The 21,509-nt window shown below is 36.4% G+C and overlaps 1 protein-coding gene across 9 annotated transcripts in view; it reads right to left on the bottom strand.

The window, feature by feature from the left end:
• The window catches only part of STK33 (serine/threonine kinase 33), a 173,794-nt gene that overhangs the window by 32,206 nt on the left and 120,079 nt on the right, over positions 1-21,509 (bottom strand). For all 9 annotated transcript variants that reach the window (XM_079929179.1, XM_079929182.1, XM_079929184.1 and 6 more), the window contains 3 exons: positions 20,514-20,589; positions 16,345-16,457; positions 15,804-15,889 (listed from right to left, as the gene is read on the bottom strand). In XM_079929179.1, the coding sequence (XP_079785305.1) occupies positions 15,804-15,889; positions 16,345-16,457; positions 20,514-20,589 (275 nt within the window). The remainder of the gene's footprint in view (positions 1-15,803; positions 15,890-16,344; positions 16,458-20,513; positions 20,590-21,509) is intronic.

Here is a 21,509-nt window from a genome sequence, read left to right as displayed (position 1 = left end):
TATGCTTTTTCTCCTTTAATATATTAATGTGTGAATTTATATTTACAGATTTTTTTCCAAAATTAAACCATCATTGTATTTTTAGGGAAGATCCAACTAGATCACGACCTTTTTTATAAACACAGTTGGATTCAACTTGCTAACATGTTGTTTAAGGTTTTACATCTATATTAATAAGTAATATGGATCATTTTCCTTTTTCATAGGTTTGGCCTACAATGGTCTAATTTTGTTATACTAGAGTAAACAGAATTAATACTAGACTCAAAATAAATCAGGAAAATTCTCTCTTTGGGGGCACAGGAGGAGAGTTATAAATTTGACATAAAAGTTTCGTAGAACTAATCTGTAAAATCATCTAGGCTTGGTGTTTTCCTGGTGGAAGATTTTAAACTACTGCTTCAATTTCCTTAGTAATTATATAGGACAATTCAAGTTTTCTATTTATTCTTTTTTTTTTAGTTTTTTTTTTTTTTGAGGTGGACCATTTTTTAAAGTCTTTATTGAATTTGTTACAATATTGCTTCTCTTTCATGTTTTGGTTTTTTGGCCGTGAGGCATGTGGGATCTTAGCTCCCCAACCAGGATTGAACCTGCACCCCCTGCATTGCAAGGCAAAGTCTTAACCACTGGCCTGCCAGGGAAGTCCCTTCTATTTATTCTTGAGACAATATTATGAAGCTGTATTTTTTGAGGAAAATATTTTTTATGAAAAGAAATTTTGTCCATTTTCCCTAAGTTTTCAGATTTATTAGTATACAGTTGGTGGTGGTATTCCCTTGCCTTTTTAATATTTATCCTTTTAATTTCTGCTTTATCTGTGCCTGTATTCCCTTTTTCCTATTAATACTATTTTTGTCTTCTCTATTTCTTTCTTATTTTTGCCAAAGATTTATCTATTTGTTGGTCTTTTCAAAGAATCAAATGTTGGTCTCATTGATCTTCTCTTTTCTACCTTTCCTTTCCATTTAATTTATTTTCACTCTTACTTTGTTTTATTTTTCCTACTACTTTATTTGGGTATATTCTGTTGGGATTTTTTCCTGAGATTTTACGTTGGATATGTAGTTCCTTTTTTAGCCTTTCTTCTTTTCTTTCTTTCTTTTTTTTTTTTTTTTTTGCGGTATGTGGGTCTCTCACTGTCGTGGCCTCTCCTGTTGCGGAGCACAGGCTCCGGACGTGCAGGCTCAGCGGCCATGGCTCACGGGCCCAGCCGCTATGCAGCATGTGGGATCTTCCCGGACCCGGGCACAAACCCGTGTCCCCTGCATCAGCAGGCGGACTCTCAACCACTGCGCCACCAGGGAAGCCCTTTTCTTCTTTTTTAATGTGAATACTCCAGGTGATAAGTTTCTGCTGAAACACACTTTTACTGCATCTCACAGGTTTTGATATGTTGTATTTTTATTACCATTCAGTTCTACAAATTAAAAATTTGTTCTCATTAGTATTTATTCTTTAACCCATGACTTATCTAGAAGCATGTGATTTAATTTCCAAATATATACAGATATTTAATCTTATTGGCATTGACTTTTAACTTAATTGTGTATTGTTAGATAACATAATCTGTGTGAAATTTATTGAGACTTGCTTTCTTCCTGGCCAGTTCAATTTTGGTAAATGTTCCTTCCACATGTGGTTAAGAAAAATGTATATTCTCTAATTGATGGATGCTTTTTTTTTTTGTATACATGTCCACTAAAATAAGCTTGTTACCTGTGTTGTTAAAATACCCTTGTTTCTGTTTTCATTTGCTTTACATATCAATAATTGAGAGAAGTGCATTAAAATCTCCCACTATGATGGTGAATTTTCCAATTTCTCCATGTAATTTTGTCATTTTTGATGTATATTTTTGAGGTTATCTTATTAGTTGCATACATGTTTAAACTTATATATTTTGTTTGGATTGAACTTTTATTATTATAAAGTGACCTTCATTATCTCTAACGATGATTTGTTTGTGGCAAGGTATATTTAATTGATATTAATTCAGTTACTCAGGCTTTTTTTGGTTCGTGTTTGCCTGGTATGTTCTTTTCCATTCTTTTTCTTTCAATATTTGTGTCCTTATGCTTCAAATGTGCTTCTTGTAAATAGCACTTAGCTAGATTTTTAAAAAGTCAACCTGACCTTATGTCTTTTAACAGGTATTTCTTTTTTAAAAATATTATTTTTTCATGTTTATTTATTTTTATTTATTTATTTATTATTTTTGGCTGTGTTGGATCTTAGTGGCGGCATGCGGGATCTTTTGTTGTGGTACGTGGGCTTCTCTCTAGTTGTGGTGCGCAGGTTTTCTCTCTCTAGTTGTGGCACGTGGGCTCAGTAGTTGCGGGACGTGGGTTTAGATGCCCTGCAGCATGTGGGATTTTAGTCCCCCAACCAGTGATCAAACCCACATCCCCTGCATTTGAAGGTGGATTCTTTACCACTGCACCACCAGGGAAGTCCCTTAACAGGTATTTCTAACCCATTAACTTATTTGAAACTGTTTCTATCATTTAAGTTTGTTACTACAACTGTCTCACTCTTTGTATCTTTGTTAATCCTTTATTACTTTGAAAATCCATTGTCTACATCTTCCATTTTAGCCCCCTCTTGTGTACCCATGTTCTCTCTCCGTTCTCAACACTTGTCATGTGTATATTATCTCACATTTTAAGTCTGGGTTATTATGAATATACTTTCTCCTCTTCTTCTTTGGTCTTTTTCTCTTTTTTTGGACACCAACACACTTTACTAAGGTATGTGAAGACTCTCGGTACACATAGCTCTTGCAGTATCTACTGGATTTCTTTGACCTCCTATTTAATTACTTCTATCAAGTGTTTTAAATCTAGGATTTGTGTGGCAAACCTGAGGCCTTGTGTATTTGAAAATATTTTTATCATTCCCTTTCACTTGAATGACAATTTGGATGGATATAAAATTCTAAGTTTACAGTTGTTTTCCCTATAACACATTTAGAATTATTACTCCATTTACACTTGCATCCAATGTTGCTGCTGAAAAGTAAGATGTCAATGTGACTCTTGTTCTTTTTTATATGATATTGCTCTTTCTCTCTGGGAACATTTAGAATTTCCTCTTTGTTTTTGATGTTCTTAAATCTCATTATGTCTATTTTGTCAGTTTTTCCTTCTCTCTCCTATTTGGTAGTCTATCATCTATTTAGAGCTGAAGTCTTTCTTCTTTCTTTAATTCTGACGAATTATCTCTATTATTTTTTAAAAGATTTCCTTCTCCCTCTTTTTACTTTTTTTCCTGAGACTCCTATTATATGGATTTTGTAACTTTTACTTTCAATTCCTTATAGCTTTTCTTTATTTTTTCAATTTGTTTATCTTCACCTGTTCCCTTCTGTAAAGTTCTATTAAAGTCCCATAATCTGATCATCTAGTTTTTTTAATTCATTCTTCAGCTGCACCCATTTCACTACTTATCCTATATAACTGTATCTCTATTTTAACTATTATACCTAAATGGTTCTACCTGGTTTTGCTTTATCATTTCTTGCTTCATATTATTAACATCTTCCCTTATCTCCTGTAGCATGTTCATTTTGTTGACTTCTAAATTCTTGAACTGACTATTCTAAACTCTCCTAATGGTGTGTGAAATGTGGCCTGTTAGCTCATACTCCACAGGGAGTACTGGCTCCTCAGGAGGACAGACCAGAACCAGGCCTTCAGCCCCAGGAGCTCAAAATCCCTAGGCACCAAAGATCTGCCCCCACAAAGCAACTCCTCAGTTCAGGGTTTCAACCTTATCAAACTTCTCCTCCAAGGAGGAACAACCCAAGGAGGAGGCACTTCTAAAAGTATAACCCACCTGTCCTAGGGTGTGGAGGCCAACAGGTAAGTCAATGCCTAAATCCAATTCGCACCCATTTTCCTTAGCTTCTCTCTCATGCAGGGCCTCAGTGCTGCTCTGATTTTACTTTCTACTCCTGTGAGAGGACAGGCATCAGCGTCCCGAGGCAAAGGGGAACTTGGGTTGTTTTTGTCTTCCTATTTTACTTCCTTCCCTGGCTGTAACCTCACTCATCATACATGCCAGCTCAGAATATCCCCTTATCTTCCCAGGGGTTTTGCACACTATTCTCTGAATCCTGGTATCATGAGGTTTCTCTCTAAAGTTACTCTAGGTTTAATCTTCAGAGAACATGCAGAAGTCTGTGCTAATTCAGTACCTTGTCAGGAACCAGAGCCTCCTCCAGCTGGTCTTTCACTAGGTGGTTTTTGACATATAACCCAAACAGATTTAAAGAAATGAGTGACACTGCTACATCAAAATTCCTTCTACTTGTTTATAAGGTTCTCAGTGCTTACATCTATGAAAACTGAAAACAATAATACAATTGATGCTGAACACTGTCTCTCTCTAACATTAAGTAACATTCAATCATGGATGGATGGCTATTTGGGGGGAAATGTAGCCCTATCCATCCACTAAACAGATATTTTTCCAATACAATTTGACTTATGTTTGATAATTATTAACAATTATAATTACATTCCCTTGATCAATTATAAACAAATAATTAAAGTCACTCTTAAATAATTTTTAAAAATTTAGAGCCCTAGGGTCACGAGAAATAAAAACAAAAATATATATTTGAGCTGTTTTTTGCAAAATGAAACAAATGATAGGGTGATTAGTAAAAAGTCTTTCATGCAAAAATATATATTACATTGGGATAAATGTGGTGGAAGAAATGCAATACAAAAACAAATTCAAAGAAATGAACGAATAATCTAAAGTTTCTTTTTTAAAAAAATTTTTTAAATTTTATTTATTTTTTTATACAGCAGGTTCTTATTAGTTATCCATTTTATACTTATGAGTGTATATATGTCAATCCCAATCTCCCAATTCATCACACCACCCCCCTCCCTGCCACTTTCCCCCCTTGGTGTCCATATGTTTGTTCTCTATGTCTGTGTCTCTATTTCTGCACTGCAAACTGGTTCATCTGTACCATTTTTCTAGGTTCCACATATATGCGTTAATATACGATATTTGTTTTTCTCTTTCTGACTTACTTCACTCTGTATGACAGTCTCAAGACCCATCCACACCTCTACAAATGACCCAGTTTCGCTCCTTTTTATGGCTGAGTAATATTCCATTGCATATATGTGCCACATCTTCTTTATCCATTCATCTGTCAATGGGCATTTAGGTTGCTTCCATGACCTGGCTATTGTAAATAGTGCTGCAATGAACACTGGGGTGCATGTGTCTTTTTGAACTATGGTTTTCTCTGGGTATATGCCCAGTAGTGGGATTGCTGGGTCATATGGTAATTCTATTTTTAGTTTTTTAAGGAACCTCCATACTGTTCTCCATAGAGGCTGTATCAATTTACATTCCCACCAACGGTGCAAGAGGGTTCCCTTTTCTCCACACCCTCTCCAGCATTTGCTGTTTGTAGATTTTCTAATGATGGCCATTCTAATTGGTGATACCTCATCGTAGTTTTGATTTGCATTTCTCTAATAATTAGTGATGTTGAGCATCTTTTCATGTGCTTCCTGGCCATCTGTATGTCTTCTTTGGAGAAATGTCTATTTAGGTCTACTGCCCATTTTTTGATTGGATTGTTTGTTTTTTTGATATTGAGCTGCATGAGCTGCTTATAAATTTTGGAGATTAATCCTTTGTCAGTTGCTTCATTTGCAAATATTTTCTCCCATTCTGAGGGTTGTCTTTTCGTCTTGTTTATGGTTTCCTTTACTGTGCAAAAGCTTTTAAGCTTCATTAGGACCCATTTGTTTATTTTTGTTTTTATTTCCATTTCTCTAGGAGGTAGGTCAAAAAGGATCTTGCTGTGATTTATGTCATGGAGTGTTCTGCCTATGTTTTCCTCTAAGAGTTTTATAGTGTCTGGCCTTACATTTAGGTCTTCAATCCATTTTGAGCTTATTTTTGTGTATGGTGTTAGGGAGTGTTCTAATTTCATTCCTTTACATGTAGCTGTCCAGTTTTCCCAGTACCACTTATTAAAGAGGCTGTCTTTTCTCCAGTGTATATTCCTGCCTCCTTTATCAAAGATAAGGTGATCATATGTGTGTGGGTTTATCTCTGGGCTTTCTATCCTGTTCCATTGATGTATATTTCTGTTTTTGTGCCAGTATGATACTGTCTTGATTACTGTAGCTTTGTAGTATAGTCTGAAGTCCGGGATCCTGATTCCTCCAGCTCCATTTTTCTTTCTCAAGACTGCTTTGGCTCTTTGGGGTCTTTTGTGTCTCCATACAAATTTTAAGATTTTTGTGTCCTAGTTCTGTAAAAAATGCCATTGGTAATTTGATAGGGATTGCACTGAATCTGTAGATTGCTTTGGGTAGTATAGTCATTTTCACAATATTGATTCTTCCAATCCAAGAACATGGTATATCTCTCCATCTGTTTGTATCGTCTTTAATTTCTTTCAACAGTGTCTTATAGTTTTCTGCATACAGGTCCTTTGTCTCCCTAGGTAGGTTAATTCCTAGGTATTTTATTCTTTTTGTTGCAATGGTAAATGGGAGTGTTTCCTTAATTTCTCTTTCAGATTTTTCATCATTAGTATATAGGAATGCAAGATATTTCTGTGCATTAATTCTGTATCCTGCAACGTTACCAAATTCATTGATTAGCTCTAGTAGTTTTCTGGTGACATCTTTAGGATTCTCTATGTATAGTATCATGTCATCTGCAAACAGTGACAGTTTTACTTCTTCTTTTCCAATTTGTATTCCTTTTATTTCTTGTTCTTCTCTGATTGCTGTGGTTAGGACTTTGAAAACTATGTTGAATAATAGTGGCGAGAGTGGACATCCTTGCCTTGTTCCTGATCTTAGAGGAAATGCTTTCAGTTTTTCACCATTGAGAATGATGTTTGCTGTGCATTTGTCGTATATGGCCTTTATTACGTTGAGGTAGGTTCCCTCTATGCCCACTTTCTGGAGATTTTTTATCATAAATCGGTGTTGAATTTTGTCAAAAGCTTTTTCTGCATCTGTTGAGATGATCAAGTATGGTTTTTATCCTTCAATTTGTTAATATGGTGTATCACATTGATTGATATGCGTATATTGAAGAATCCTTGCATCCCTGGGATAAATCTCACTTGATCATGGTGTATGATCCTTTTAATGTGTTGTTGGATACTGTTTGCTACTATTTGGTTCAGGATTTTTGCATCTATATTCATCACTGATATTGGTCTGTAATTTCCTTTTTTCACAGTATCTTTGTCTGGTTTTGGTATCAGGGTAATGGTGACCTCATAGAATGAGTTTGGGAGTGTTCCTTCCTCTGCAATTTTTTGGAAGAGTTTGAGAAGGATGGGTGTTAGCTCTTCTCTAAATGTTTGATAGAATTCATCTGTGAAGCCATCTGATCCCGGACTTTGCTTGCTGGAAGATTTTAAATCACAGTTTCAATTTCATTACTTGTGATTGGTCTGTCCATATTTTCTATTTCTTCCCGGTTCAGTCTTGGAAGGTTATACCTTTCTAAGAATTTGTCCATTTCTTCCAGGTTGTCCATTTTATTGGCATAGAGTTGCTTGTAGTAGTCTCTTGGGATGCTTTGCATTTCTGTGGTGTCTGTTGTAACCTCTCCTTTTTCACTTCTAGTTTTATTGATTTGAGTCCTCTCCCTCCTTTTCTTGATGAGTCTGGCTAATGGTTTATCAATTTTGTTTATCTTCTCAAAGAACCAGCTTTTAGTTCTATTGATCTTTGCTATTGTGTTCTTTGTTTCTATTTCATTTATTTCTGCTCTGATCTTTATGATTTCTTTCCTTCTGCTAACTTTGGGTTTTGTTTGTTCTTCTTTCTCTAGTTCCTTGAGGTGTAAGGTTAGATTGTTTATTTGAGATTTTTGTTGTTTCTTGAGGTAGGCTTGTATTGCTATAAACTTCCCTCTTAGAACTGCTTTTGCTGCACACCATAGGTTTTGGATCGTGTTTTTGTTGTCATTTGTCTCTAGGTATTTTTTGATTTCCTCTTTGATTTCTTCAGTGATCTCTTGGTTATTTAGTAACGCATTGTTTAGCCTCCATGTGTTTGTATTTTTTACATTTTTTTCCCTGTAACTGATTTCTAATCTCATAGCGTTGTGGTCAGAAAAGATGCTTGATATGATTTCAATTTTCTTAAATTTACTGAGGCTTGATTTGTAACCCAAGATGTGATCTAACCTGGAGAATGTTCCATGTGCACTTGAGAAGAAACTGTAATCTTCCATTTCTGGATGCAATGTCCTATAAATATCAATTAAATCTATCTGGTCTATTGTGTCATTTAAAGGTAGTATTTACTTATTAATTTTCTGTTTCGATGATCTGTCCATTGGTGTATGTGAGGTCTCAAAAGTCCCCCGCTATTACTGTGTTACTGTCGATTTCCTCTTTTATACCTGTTAGCAGTTGCCTTATGTATAGAGGTGCTCCTATGTTGGGTGCATATATATTTATAATTGTTATATCTTCTTCTTGGATTGATCCCTTGATCATTATGTAGTGTCCTTCCTTTTCTCTTGTAACATTCTTTATTTTAAAGTCTATTTTACCTGATATGAGTATTGCTACTCCAGCTTTCTTTTGATTTCCATTTTCCTGGAATATCTTTTTCCATCCCCTCACGTTCAGTCTGCATGTGTCCCTAGGTCTGAAGTGGGTCTCTTGTAGATAGCATATATATGGGTCTTGTTTTTGTATCCATTTAGCGAGCCTGTGGTTTTTCCTTTGTGTGTGCCCTCCAAGAGTGGAGTCTCTGTTTCCCCCAGGGAAAAGTCCTGCAATCGAATCCCACTAGCCTTCAGAGTCTGATTCTCTATGAATTCCTCCTCCCGTTGCCAGACCTCCAGGTTGGGAAGCCTGACGTGGGGCTCAGAACCTTCACTCCAGTGGGTGGCCTTCTGTGGTATAAGTGTTCTCCAGTTTGTGATTTGATTTTATTGTGATTGTGCCCCTCTTACCGTCTTATTGTGGTTTTTCTTTTGTCTTTGTATGTGGGGTATCTTTTTTGGTGAGTTCCAGTGCCTTCCTGTTGAAGATTGTTCAGCAGTTAGTTGTGATTTTGATGCTCTCGCAAGAGGGAGTGAGTGCACATCCTTCTATTCTGCCATCTTGAACCTATCTCTCAACTGCATTTCTAAACACTTCAGTTCCTGGCTGTGCCTCCCTGGGAGGATCCTGAGCAAACCCAGGTCCTGTCCACATGGATGTAGCCCCAGGTTGTCCTGAAGCCCAAATCCCAGCAAGTCCTATGGAGACTGAACTCCTGTTGCAAGGATGCTGGCCCTTCGAGTCCCAAAGCTGAGGACCTGGTGGTGCTTGAGGAGACAGAACTCTAAAGTTTCTGTTAAAGGATAATTTGTTCATAAATTTTTTAAATTGGATGAGATGGAGGTGTTATATATGTAAAAAAAGTTATTTTTAATTACCAACATTTACAATATATAGGAAATTATATCCCTTGTAATTATTTACATTTATGATGAAAAACTTTTAAGCTCAACCTAAAAATATCTGAAGAGATTCGTTACTTTTCAGTCTTTCTGAAATTATTCAAGCACAGACGTTTGAATATACTGTTCCAAAAAGCACCTCATTCTTCTTCCAATCTACAAAACCAGTAAGTCTTCTATACTTTTGTCTTACCCCATTTTCCTCATCACCTGAAAAAGTTTTTATTCCTTTTACTCTTTTATCTAACATTTCTTCTTAGTTGAAAAATTGTGTTGATTGTCTTTCTAATGTCTATTTCTCTCCTCTCCTCTGTTCCGTTCTCACTGCCCTCGTTCCAATCTTTATTATCTCACCTGAGTCCTATTTCAGTTCTCCAACTTTACTTGCCACTCTGCAAACCATATCACACATACCGTTGCCAGATTATTCTTCCTGAAGTTCTGTCTGCCCTGGCCAGCAATACATCCACCAACCCACTAACTGACAGAGTTGACCTGTGAAGAATCTTAGACACTTGCTACTTGTTCCCAACCTGCTCCAATGCCTATCCTGTTCTATCTCCCCATTAAGATCCTGTTTCTTAATCATCCCTTCAGCCATGATCCGTGCATAAGGATCCCTCAAATTTATTCCTAGGGCCCTTCTGGCTTCACACTATTTCAGCCAGGATACTGCATTAGAAGAGGAGCTCCCCCCTCAGAATATCCCACAGACCCCATCCAAGTCCACTCAAATCACTCCACAAGGGTTGAAGGGACAAAGCAGAAAACAAAACTCACATAAGTTCAGCTATGATCTGGTACTTCAGTGCCTTTCAGTAGCAATCCATTGTCAAATAAGTCAAATACAAAGTCTTCTCTATGTAGGCCAAGGTCTAGAGCAAAATAGCCCTAATCTGCCTTTACAGCTTAATTTCCCACTACTTCCCTACATGTCTTCTATGATTCTAAAAAACCAGAACTACTAATATACTTCATTTTTTCTTTCTCTATATCTTTGTAAAGTTCTTTCTATCTAGAATCCCCTGCCTTCTTACTATGACTCCAACTTTAATTGCTACTTTTACCCATTCATTTAGAGTCAGATCACATATTACCTTCACTTTAAGTGGTTTTTGTAACCCCCTAAAGGGAATAATAGCTCTCTTCTTAAAAACCTAATAGTACTACTACTATACTATATAAATACATGTTTTATATATTAAATATAATATATATTTAATATACATTAATAAGTACAAATATGTTATAAATATATAATACATATTTTATAGAATATATATTTTATACAGTATATTTTATATATTTTTATATATATATATATATATATATATATATATATATATATATATATATATATATATATATATAATATGTATACACACACACACATCATATACTCATTCTCTGCCTGTGTTTTTGTTTTAAACTTTCCACTATGCTTTGGGCAACCTGTAGGAAGGGACTACGCCAGACTCATCCTTGTGTCCTCCACAGCACATAGTAGTTATTCAATAAATATTTGTTTGAATTATTAAGTATATATCAATCACTGAATTTTGAGTAAATGCCCAAGGTTCCTGGTTCATGAGCTTCCAAACATAATTCTTATTTATTAAAAAACCTTCATTAAAGAGGGCTTTCAAAGCGTATTCATATACGTAAGATAATTCAGAATTTAAGAATAAGTAAATATATCAAAAGTAAAATAAAGGTAAGAGACTTAATATATTTAGGAAGAAAATATGCAGTAGGAAAAAAAATAGTTAGGTATTAGAATAATTACCAATAATTAGTTAGGTATCAGAAAATTCCAATTCTTTTACATAGAGTGTACAGGCTAAAGGTTAAAAGCTAATGACCAAAGCCTAAATAACAGTTTGTGAATTAGTGAACAAGGACCCTGTTCACACATAGGAAAGAGTGTTCTGAAGTTAGACCCTACAGTTCATTACAAGAGCATTTGTAAAGTGTGACTAAAAAGCAAAGTACACTGTAATTTGTGGTAAATCACTCAATGGGAGAGACTGTGTTTTATTCATCTTTGTACCCACATAGTGCCCAATGAATTAAAATCAAAAGACACTTGTTAAAATCAACATAGACGTTTAAATGACTGTTGTCCCATTTAAAATAAGCCACCCTGCAAGACTGACACACTATAATAATAATTTCCTTCGTCAAAGAGCTTGCAATTGTTCCCCACTATCTATGGCAGGAAGTTAAAACTCTTTAGCCTGGGATTCAAGTGCCCTCACAATTTTCTTTCCTTTTCTAAAGTCTTATTTCCCACTTCTTTCCTTCAGGCATCTTATTTGTCAGTCAAATTGAACTCCTGATTTCACACTTGCTTGCCTCTGTATCTCTCTGTTCATCTGGCAATTTCTTATGTCATTTATCATTTTCTTCCTTGCTTTGTATCTTATACATAGTTTGTTTTCCTTATTATATTGTAAGTTCCTCATGTCAGAGACTAGGTCCTATATGTCTTTAACTATATTTTATTACCTAGTACAGGGCCTGGCACATGGTAGGCACACACACAAAGAATCTGTTGAAGGAATTACTGAATAATACCAGTAGAGCTCAACTGCGGAAACTACTTTTTGACAAGCCGTAAAAGAAAAATGCTTTTGTTAATTTATGACAGAGTTCTTAAATATAAGCAGGCATTAAAAATACTGGGGAAACTTGTCAAGTATGCAAATTCTTGGTGTTAGTTGTTACCAGGGGACTTAATACCAAGGGGCAACCATAACTATCTAATAAGGAATGAAGTCCTGAACCACTGCTGAGAATGAAAAGGGCAAAAAAGAAGAAAAGGATAAAGAGGATAACAGGCACACTCTTGGCAGTGGGAGTCATCATCAAACTCTTCCTCTGTAGTAAAGTCATTATTGGCTGTTTTTCCTTGCATCTGATCTTTGACTTTTTTTTTAAAAATACCTGGGTTTTTGTTTTGTTTTTTATAAATTTATTTATTTATTTATTTTAGGCTGTGTTGGGTCTTCGTTGCTGTGCACAGTCTTTCTCTAGTTGCAGCGAGCGGGGGCTACTCTTTGTTGTGGTGCGCGGGCTTCTCACTGCGATGGCTCCTCTTGTTGCAGAGCATGGGCTCTAGGTGTGCGGGCTTCAGTAGTTGTGGCACACGGGCTCAGTAGTTGTGGCACATGGGCTTAGTTGCTGCACAGCACGTGGGATCTTCCCGGACCAGGGCTCGAACCCGTGTCCCCTGCATTGGTAGGCAGATTCTCAACCACTGCACCACCAGGGAAGTCCCGATCTTTGACTTTTTAAATCAGGATGACAATATCTGTTTAAGACCCATTCACTTAAATGTACATAGCGAAGCAATGATTATTTTTCTCAGAATACTTTTCAGATATGTACTGTATTTCAAAATGCACAATATATAGGTAAACCATAGAAACTTTATCCAATAAAGCTCTTTGAAAAGAATGTTACTATTTGTTCGGTATTGGAAGATCAGTTCTGCTTATAAAGCAGTAAGGCACTGAGAGAACTAATGTGTTCTCTTTAGATTATTTCAAACAGGATATGAATTACAGGAAGCAAGACTTCAAGTGGTTAAGAAGAAAAGAGTTTTGCCTTTCAGAAGTTTACAAAATGCCAGTATTCTAAACTTCATACACTGAACTCCTTAGGATAGTCTGATATAGTACACGCTATCTGTCACTTCTCTATCCATTTGGCAAAGACTACATAGAGACAAATGTTACAGAGGCTCAAAAATGGAGACTTCTGGAAAAATGACCAAAGCCAGAAATAAAGTTGTACTAATTAGAAAACAAATAATTAAATGGCCAAACCCGAATGTTGTGTGATGCTGAAAAGAGATAGATTTCTAAAGCATACCATCTGTTTTACAGTTTTTATTTTGCTGTACTGCAAATCTACTCAGTAGTTTTGCAATGATCTAGCTGCTAACTCATTTGCACAATTACTTTAGGCCAGAAATACTTATTGCACAGAATCATTTGAGAGTTCAACACATTCACAGAAGAGGGCAGATATAAACCATTTTTGAGTGAAGACAATTTCTTTAGTCCTTAAAGAAAATGTTATTCAAAAAAAATGATTAGAAATTGCCAAAAGAAAATCAGAATGCTATCACTATAAATTTATGGTATCTAAACCTATCTAGGCCTTCAGGGTCACCATCAACCCCTCTGTTGGCCATTCTAATGAAAACTCATTCTCATCTTGACCCCTCGGCAGCATTTACCTGGGAGCTGACTGCTCCTGCTTTCTCAAACACTCTTCTCACTTAACTTCCTTGGTACCACCCTCCTGACTTTCCTTCTTCCTCATCAGCTATTCCTTTTCACCCTCCACTGCTAGCTTCTCCTCTTCTAAATGTTGTAGTGTTTAAGGCAGGGTGCTAAGGCCTCTTGTCCTTTCTATCTGTATTTTCTTCCTAACTTATCTCTTCAGCCCAATGGCTTTACATGGCATCTATATACTCAGGATTCACAGATTTATATCTCCAGCTCATTCTTCTCGAGTTCCAGGCTCATACATTCAATGATCTATTTGAAATCTCCACTTGAATGCTACATAGGCATCTCAAATTTAGCATGTTTCATATGGAACTCTTGACTCACCACTCTTCCCCAGAAAAAAAAAAATCTATTTCTCCTACAGTCTTCCACATCTCAGCAAATGGCACTACCATCCAACCAGCTGTTAAAGCAAAATCTAAAAATCATCCTGATACCTCCCTTATCCTTATCTCTTATCTGATCCATCACCAAGCCCTATCAAATATACCTAAAAAATATATTACATTTATTTCTCTTCAACTCTATTGCTACCACCCTGTCCAAGCCACCATCATCTCTCAACATTACTACTGCATTATAAGCATATCATGTATCTGCAGTACCTAACACAGTGTCTAGCAAGTCATAGATGTAAAATAACTTTCTGCATAGATAAATATTACTTAGCAATATTCCTATGTCTCTAAGACAATCTCTAATTTCCATTCTCAGACATTTTCTGACATACCTACAGATATTCATTTACTGAATCATCTACTCATCCAGCAATTATTTATTATTGTATTGATTGGTATTAGGTTTAACTGCATATTTCACAGTACCTCAAAGATGACAGACATTTGTCTCCTGCTCATATAAAAACGTCTGGAGGTAGGCAGTCAAGGGCTGGCATAGCAGCTCTATATGCTAAGAGCCCTGGTTCCTTGCATCTTGTTGCTCTGCTATCCCGTTTATAAATTCCACTCTATGATCTAATATGGCTACTTAAACTCCACCCATCACAGCTGCATTTCAGTCACTAGGGAAGAAGATGGATGTGAGGAAGGCCATACCCCCTCCATTTAAGGACACTTCCCAGAAATTGCTCCTACCTCCACTTAGATCTCATTGACCAGCACCATAACTAGCAACGAAGGGGAAGAACTAGCAAAGAAGACAAGATAGCAATGTTACCAGCTAAAAGCCAGGATCCTCATTTCCACAGAAGAAAGAGAAAATAAATACTGAGAGGTAGTAGTATCCTCTTCCAAAGTTCCTGTTGTGACCAGGTAATGTTCTGGGTACAGGGATACAAAGACCAGTAAGACATAGGGTCACAAGGGCTTCCCTGGTGGCGCAGTGGTTGAGAGTCCGCCTGCCGATGCAGGGGACTCCGGTTCGTGCCCCGGTCCGGGAAGATCCCACAGGCCGCGGAGCGGCTGGGCCCGTGAGCCATGGCCGCTGAGCCTGCGCGTCCGGAGCCTGTGCTCCGCAACGGGAGAGGCCACAACAGTGAGAGGCTCGCGTACCACACACACAAAAAAAAGACATAGGGTCACTGCTCAAGACATTAGTCCAATGGGGGAAAGCAATATGTAAATGAATAATTACTCAAGATTTCAAGCCAGGCAACAGACACTGTTAGAAGACCTTGGCTTTTCTGAAACCCTGAAGATTCCTTGCATCCAAAGAGTTGAAAGAGAAGTAGATGGTTCCAGTGCTTTACGTCACTAAACTATACAGACTGCTTCAATATTCCACAGCTTTAATAATGGACATTTCTCAGCTCTATTTTACTGGATTTGATACAAAACAAAAGTTCATTTAAACCTCTATAAACATATATAAACAACTGTGGTAGTAATTTTAACAGTTTGAAAATACCCATTTCAGAAATGTGGCAACACTCAATAATTTTTTTAACTTGTCAGAAGATGAAACTAAATGACTGTTTTAAGAAGACTATATATAAACTACAAGGCCAGATGAGAAGAAATAAGCAATGACAGCATGCCAAAAAGAAAAAAAAGAAGTAATACTGTAACTTACCGTTAACCACTGGTTATCTAGTAGTTCCTTAGCTGTGATTCTATGAGCAGGATCTACTTTCATAAGTTGTTTCAAAACACTTTTAGCTGCAAATAAGGGAAAAATCCTGAAAGTCTTATTTATCTCAACTATAATTAGTACCACACATTTTCCAGTTTATTTAGGATTAGGTCTGTATGATATGAAGGAAACTTCTCAGTTATAAAATAAGTATCATCAGTACCAATGGCTAGTATTAAATAAAGTTTAAGGCCTAAAGTGAGGTTTTATTGCCTGGATTACCTGGTTTATGGTCTATAGTAAAAAATTAGCTAGATAATCAGCAAATTTCCTCTTCAATTTTTATTATGCATTTTCTGTTTTTGCTGCAAGTTTCAACTATAACAAGCACAGTGAAGATATCACTATTACCACAAGTAAATAGTGTATTTCTACAAGTAAATTTAATGACTAACCAGAGATCTAAAGTATCTGAGTTACTGGCTGCCTTTCTTATATTATGTATACTTGCTTTAGTAAATAATAACAAATCTATACTTACCAGAATCACTTATGGAATCCCAGACTGAACCTTTAAAATGTAGTTCTCCCTTTCTTATTAACTCAAAAAGCTTCTCTTCTGAGCTTGCCATAAAGGGTGCTTCTCCACATAATCTACAACAAAGACAGTCGTTTTGTTAAGATTTTTAAAAAAATAATCAGAATGAGGCTATTAAAAATTAAGTTTCCACAGGACTTGGAAGTAGTGGTGCTTCATATTTAAGTAAAGGAGAGAAAGAGGTGGGAACTTCTCTGGATGTAGAAATGGAAGCGAAGGGCTTTTGCAAGATCTGTGCTAGGCTCTTGTATACATTGGAACTTCCACATTTGCAAATGACCCAAAGCTCTTCCAGGTGGGGAAACACTAAAGGGTTAAAATACAGAAAGGTGTGTGAGTTTAAGTGCACAGTAATAGTGGTGGATGATAGAGGAGAAACACTTCAACGTGAGCAAAGGTAAGGTAACACCTTAAGGTACATAATTCACATTGGACTTACAGAAAGATATACAGAGTTATCAGAGTCTAACGAGAGTTATCAGAGTCTAATGACCATGTAAGAGTTTTATCTGTGGTAAAATGCTACACGAATGTTAGTGATAGTAAGAATAACCCTGGGGTCTACAGGCTCTGAGTCAAAACCAAAAATCCATTAAAATGGCCACAACTCTTCAAAAATGATACATAAAATGAAGAAAATCTGAATGAGGAAAATCAGTCTGGAAGGGTGAAAGCTGAGTATATGTAACAACCAATATCAGTAAAGCCATGTGTATACAGTAAACATGGGCTTATTTGTAGATTCTGTAGTACGGGGACTATGAGTCTTTAGAACCTTTTAAAGGAAGCACCGTGCTATACTTTACAAAGAGCATGGCAAGCCTATGCTTCAATAGGTGATCTAGTCCAAAACTACAAGAACATGCTTAAAAGTTGCAAACGTTAGCCATCATCTTTATCATCAACCCCAACATCTGAGGGCAACCCTGTAGACAACAACCAGATTTTCCCAATGACAACCAGAGAGAAGTTGGACCTGGACTCATCACAGAGGCAACTCTAACTCTGTATGTCTATTCTTCAACTCTCAGGATTATACTTTTCCACTTTATTATGGAAACAGTAAAACGGCAGAATTCCATTACACTTCCCAAATGCTGGTCTATTATGTACATAAGTATAATGTATAATGATCTCCAGGTCTCTTAACAGATTTTTACTGATTTTTGTTTTTAGTCATATTTTTCTTAAAGTTCTTTAAAAACCTTTCCCATGAATATTTTTTGAATAAGTCTAAATTTGGTAAATATCTTACATGACAATGATTTTCTGGAGGAGGAGGGGGAGAGCTGTTCTCATCCTAGTAATTTATCAAACTAGGCTGGATAACACAGCTTTTCATTTACCAACAGGTTCTTGTTAAATGATAAATATTTATTAAATTGTTCTGCAAACTCTCATTTTAATACTTTTTATTTCTCCAGCTCATTCTGACCCTCCTCTCTCTGATCTTACTTGCCTTACTACTGTTTAGTTTTAAAATGCAATAAAAAAAAGCCAAAAAAAATGGTCTTATGGACAATTACAATCTATTATAGCAAGTACAGGCCAGCAAAAGCCTGGCTCATTGAGTCTGTTAACAACCAGTGATATGCACATTCACCAATTTCTTAGCTGCTCCCACACTGCCTGACTAGCATGCAACTATATAGCTCAAGGGCTACATTTTAAAAATTCCACTTTTTTCTGCCCTTTACAATTTTATTCACACAAAATGTATCTAATGGTTGGTCAATCAGCAGCGTATGAAATTTTATGACAGCAATTTTCTGCACATCCAGAAAAGGGAATCCAAGACATGAAAAATGCCTCTTAAAGCCTTCCGATTATTTTGCTTCATAGGAATCAAAACAGCAAAAGATAGTGCCCATAAAGAGTATTTATGTCAATTTCACCTTGAGAAAGTATGTTATCATTGTCCAATTAAGTAGCAATGAAACAGGGGTAACCGATAAACAAGAAAATAACCCCCCTGGAGAAGGTAACATGTTTGCGCCCTTGTTGAAGGAAATTATCTGTAAGACCACTGGGCTCAGGCAGATTAATGAATAGGCACTGATTAGCTGAGCAAGAGTCTACTGTAAAGAAAAAAATATGTCATTATTATGATACGCAGTCACACTCAGAAGCAGAAAAATTAAAATTACATCTTTAAGTAGGAGAAAAAAATTTAAGGTATGTAATACACTATCACTTCCCTTAACACCAAATTCAAACTAAGAAGGCAGCAAATACCACATGAATGGTGCAATAATAGTTCACATGTATTATGTTTGACTTGTGTTGTCCAGAAAGTCGTAAGAGTATAAAACACTAATTTTAAATAGTTGTATTTTTAATTTAAAACTAAGGCTCAGAATTTTAATATGATTCTAATCAGCACAGAACAATGATCAAAAACTTTGTGAATACATTTATACTTTATGCAATCTAAGCAGTGACATGTCAGCTATCTGAGTTACAACTACGATCACAACATCCAATTTCTACTGCCCGTGTATTCCATTTCACAGGACTGTGAAAATATAACTACTGTGATGTCAATATTTAGAAACGATCTGGAAGAGGTAGTGCACAGTGAAATCTTCAATATGACCATAAAACTCATGTTGCATCAACATAAAAATGTTCATATTCACCAACAGGCAGAACAGTGACCACTAACTTTGCAGAACATCTCTTAGACAATTCACTTTAATTCAATTTAACAAACAAATATTGAGCACTGACTACATGTCTACTATTGTACCAGATACCAGGGATGCAAAGATGAATCATATCTCTGTCCTTCATGGAATTTAGAGTAAGAAAAACAGGTACAATACACATAATACAATAATTATATTCCATTATAATCTAGCTTTTAAAAGTGCAATGAGAACACAGAAAAGTGAACAATTTATTCTATCATATTTACACATGTGCAAACTTTCCTGATTAAATATGCTTATTATTTTGTTTTCCTTTCTACATTACTGTTTTACATGCATCTTCGTCTACTGCCTTAAATTCCAAAAAGTATACACATAATGAATGTAGTAACTGCTGGGGTAGAGTAGGACTTAGGGAAATAGAAGTCTTTACTGTGTGAGCTGGACACACCCAGGAAAGAGGTTAGTAGAGAAGAAAAAAGAGAACATCTAGGCAGAATGAACTGCATGAGCAAAGACCCAGAAGCATGCAATACAGGGTGCCTGAGTCATAAGGAGTGGCCTAGAGTGTCCACCAGCACAGGGTAAGTGAATGGGAACACATATGCAGACCAAGATTAGAAAGGCACTCTGGAGCCAGGCAGTGGAAGCTTTGTGTTACGCCATGCGGGGATGCTCTGAGATTTTTCTACAGCAAGGGAGAATTACCAGAGGTTGTTAATCAGGAAAGTAGTACAATCAGATTTGTGATTTAGAAAGACAACTCTGACAACTGTGTGAAGGATGAACCCGAGGCAGGAGAACCGACAGAAAGACACTGTAATCTTCTAGAAAGGGATCGTAAGGAGAAATGATACAAGTGAAGAGAAATGAAATAATAGGTGAGGACACTTCAAAGGAAAAATACAGGCCATGGGGTTTGACTGAATCTTGAGAGTGAGACAGAAGAGAGAGCAAGAAAGGCCAACATTTTCAGTAGCATGAAGAGAAGCAGAAACAACAGAATACTCTCTGGACCCTGGGCTGAACCTTTATCTGGTTACTGCCCGCTCCTCACACCATCAGGTCCATCAGGTGGCTCTGGTGCCAGGTCCCAGGACCTCCCTCTACCTGATGCTCTATAAGTGAATCTCTTGAGAAAATACAAAGAAGCTTTCGTTTTGTAGCAAAGGATCAGGGAGGTGCTGAGGCAAGTTTTTCATGTGGCTCAGATCATACAGTGCATTGTAGCATTTATAGATCAATGAAAAGAAAAGCTGAAAGTCATAAATTGATTGTACTAAAAAAATACCTAATGGATGTACCTGACAACTAATAAGACACCTTTTAGAATGACTTCCCAACTGTTTCTTTAGTCGCTTTCTTAAAACTATATTGTTTAGTTTTAATTTAAAGTCTATGTAATTCTACTGTTAGGGATCATCCATTCATTTTAAGTTGTACGTTTAGCAGGGTACTTACAAAATGTACATTATGACACCTATGCTCCAAATGTCACACTGCTGGCTATAGTCGTGGGCATTGATAACTTCAGGGGCTGCCAAATAAGCAGAAATAAAATAATATTAATAATACAATAAATGACTTTTAAATGCTTAAACACAAAGCATGAAAAATGTGCTGATGTGCTGTAATTTATTCCCCCACAGGGAAAAAGAGAACCAACAGCAGATGTTAAGTGAATAATGTATAGGCTTAACAACTGACGTCGCTGTATCCTCACCCCTGCTATTTAGCTTCTGATGGAACAATGGCACACACTGTATAGCTAAATGCACAACTCTTCATCTCTTTCAAATTGTTAAGAAATGATTTTGCAAAGATTGTGTAGTTATAGTAGAAGACAACAATATCTCAGTTCTTTGCCAAAATAGAACTGAAAACATACCTTAAGTAGATACAATTTAAAACAAGCCCAATAGGTAGAAATCTGGATTTACAGAGAAACTAAGATAAACGGTTATAAATCACTTCAGTAAAATAACAGTAGTAATAATAACATCATAGCACTCCTATGGCAGTATGAATTATCTTCCACATTTTCTAAATGAGAAAACTAAGACAGAGAGCTCCTATAACATAACTTGATCAAAAAGCCAATTAGGCCCAGGATGATGACTAGGATGCAGGCACTCCTGACTCCCCAACTCTGGGCTACTTACTTACAATGTGTCCACAATAGGGTTCCTTTAAACAATCTTCTCAAAGTAGAACTTTTTTTTTTACTTTGAGGTAGCACATTTTTTAATGATTAGGTTTTTTATAATGGCTGGCTTTCTAAAAAGTCACATATGATATTCCAGGACTATGTCTATTATACCTCTACAGCTAGGTAGCACCACACAGGGCCGACTGTAAGTTATACGTGGATTCACCCCTGCGTCGTTCAAGGGTCAACTGCGTGTATTTGAATAGAACTTTAAAATTGACAAAGCACTTTTGTATAGATGATGTTAT

Source organism: Stenella coeruleoalba, assembly GCF_951394435.1.
Source record: "Stenella coeruleoalba genome assembly, chromosome: 8".
NCBI classification, from domain to species: Eukaryota; Metazoa; Chordata; class Mammalia; order Artiodactyla; family Delphinidae; genus Stenella; species Stenella coeruleoalba.
This window is presented reverse-complemented; position numbering and strand designations above follow the sequence as displayed.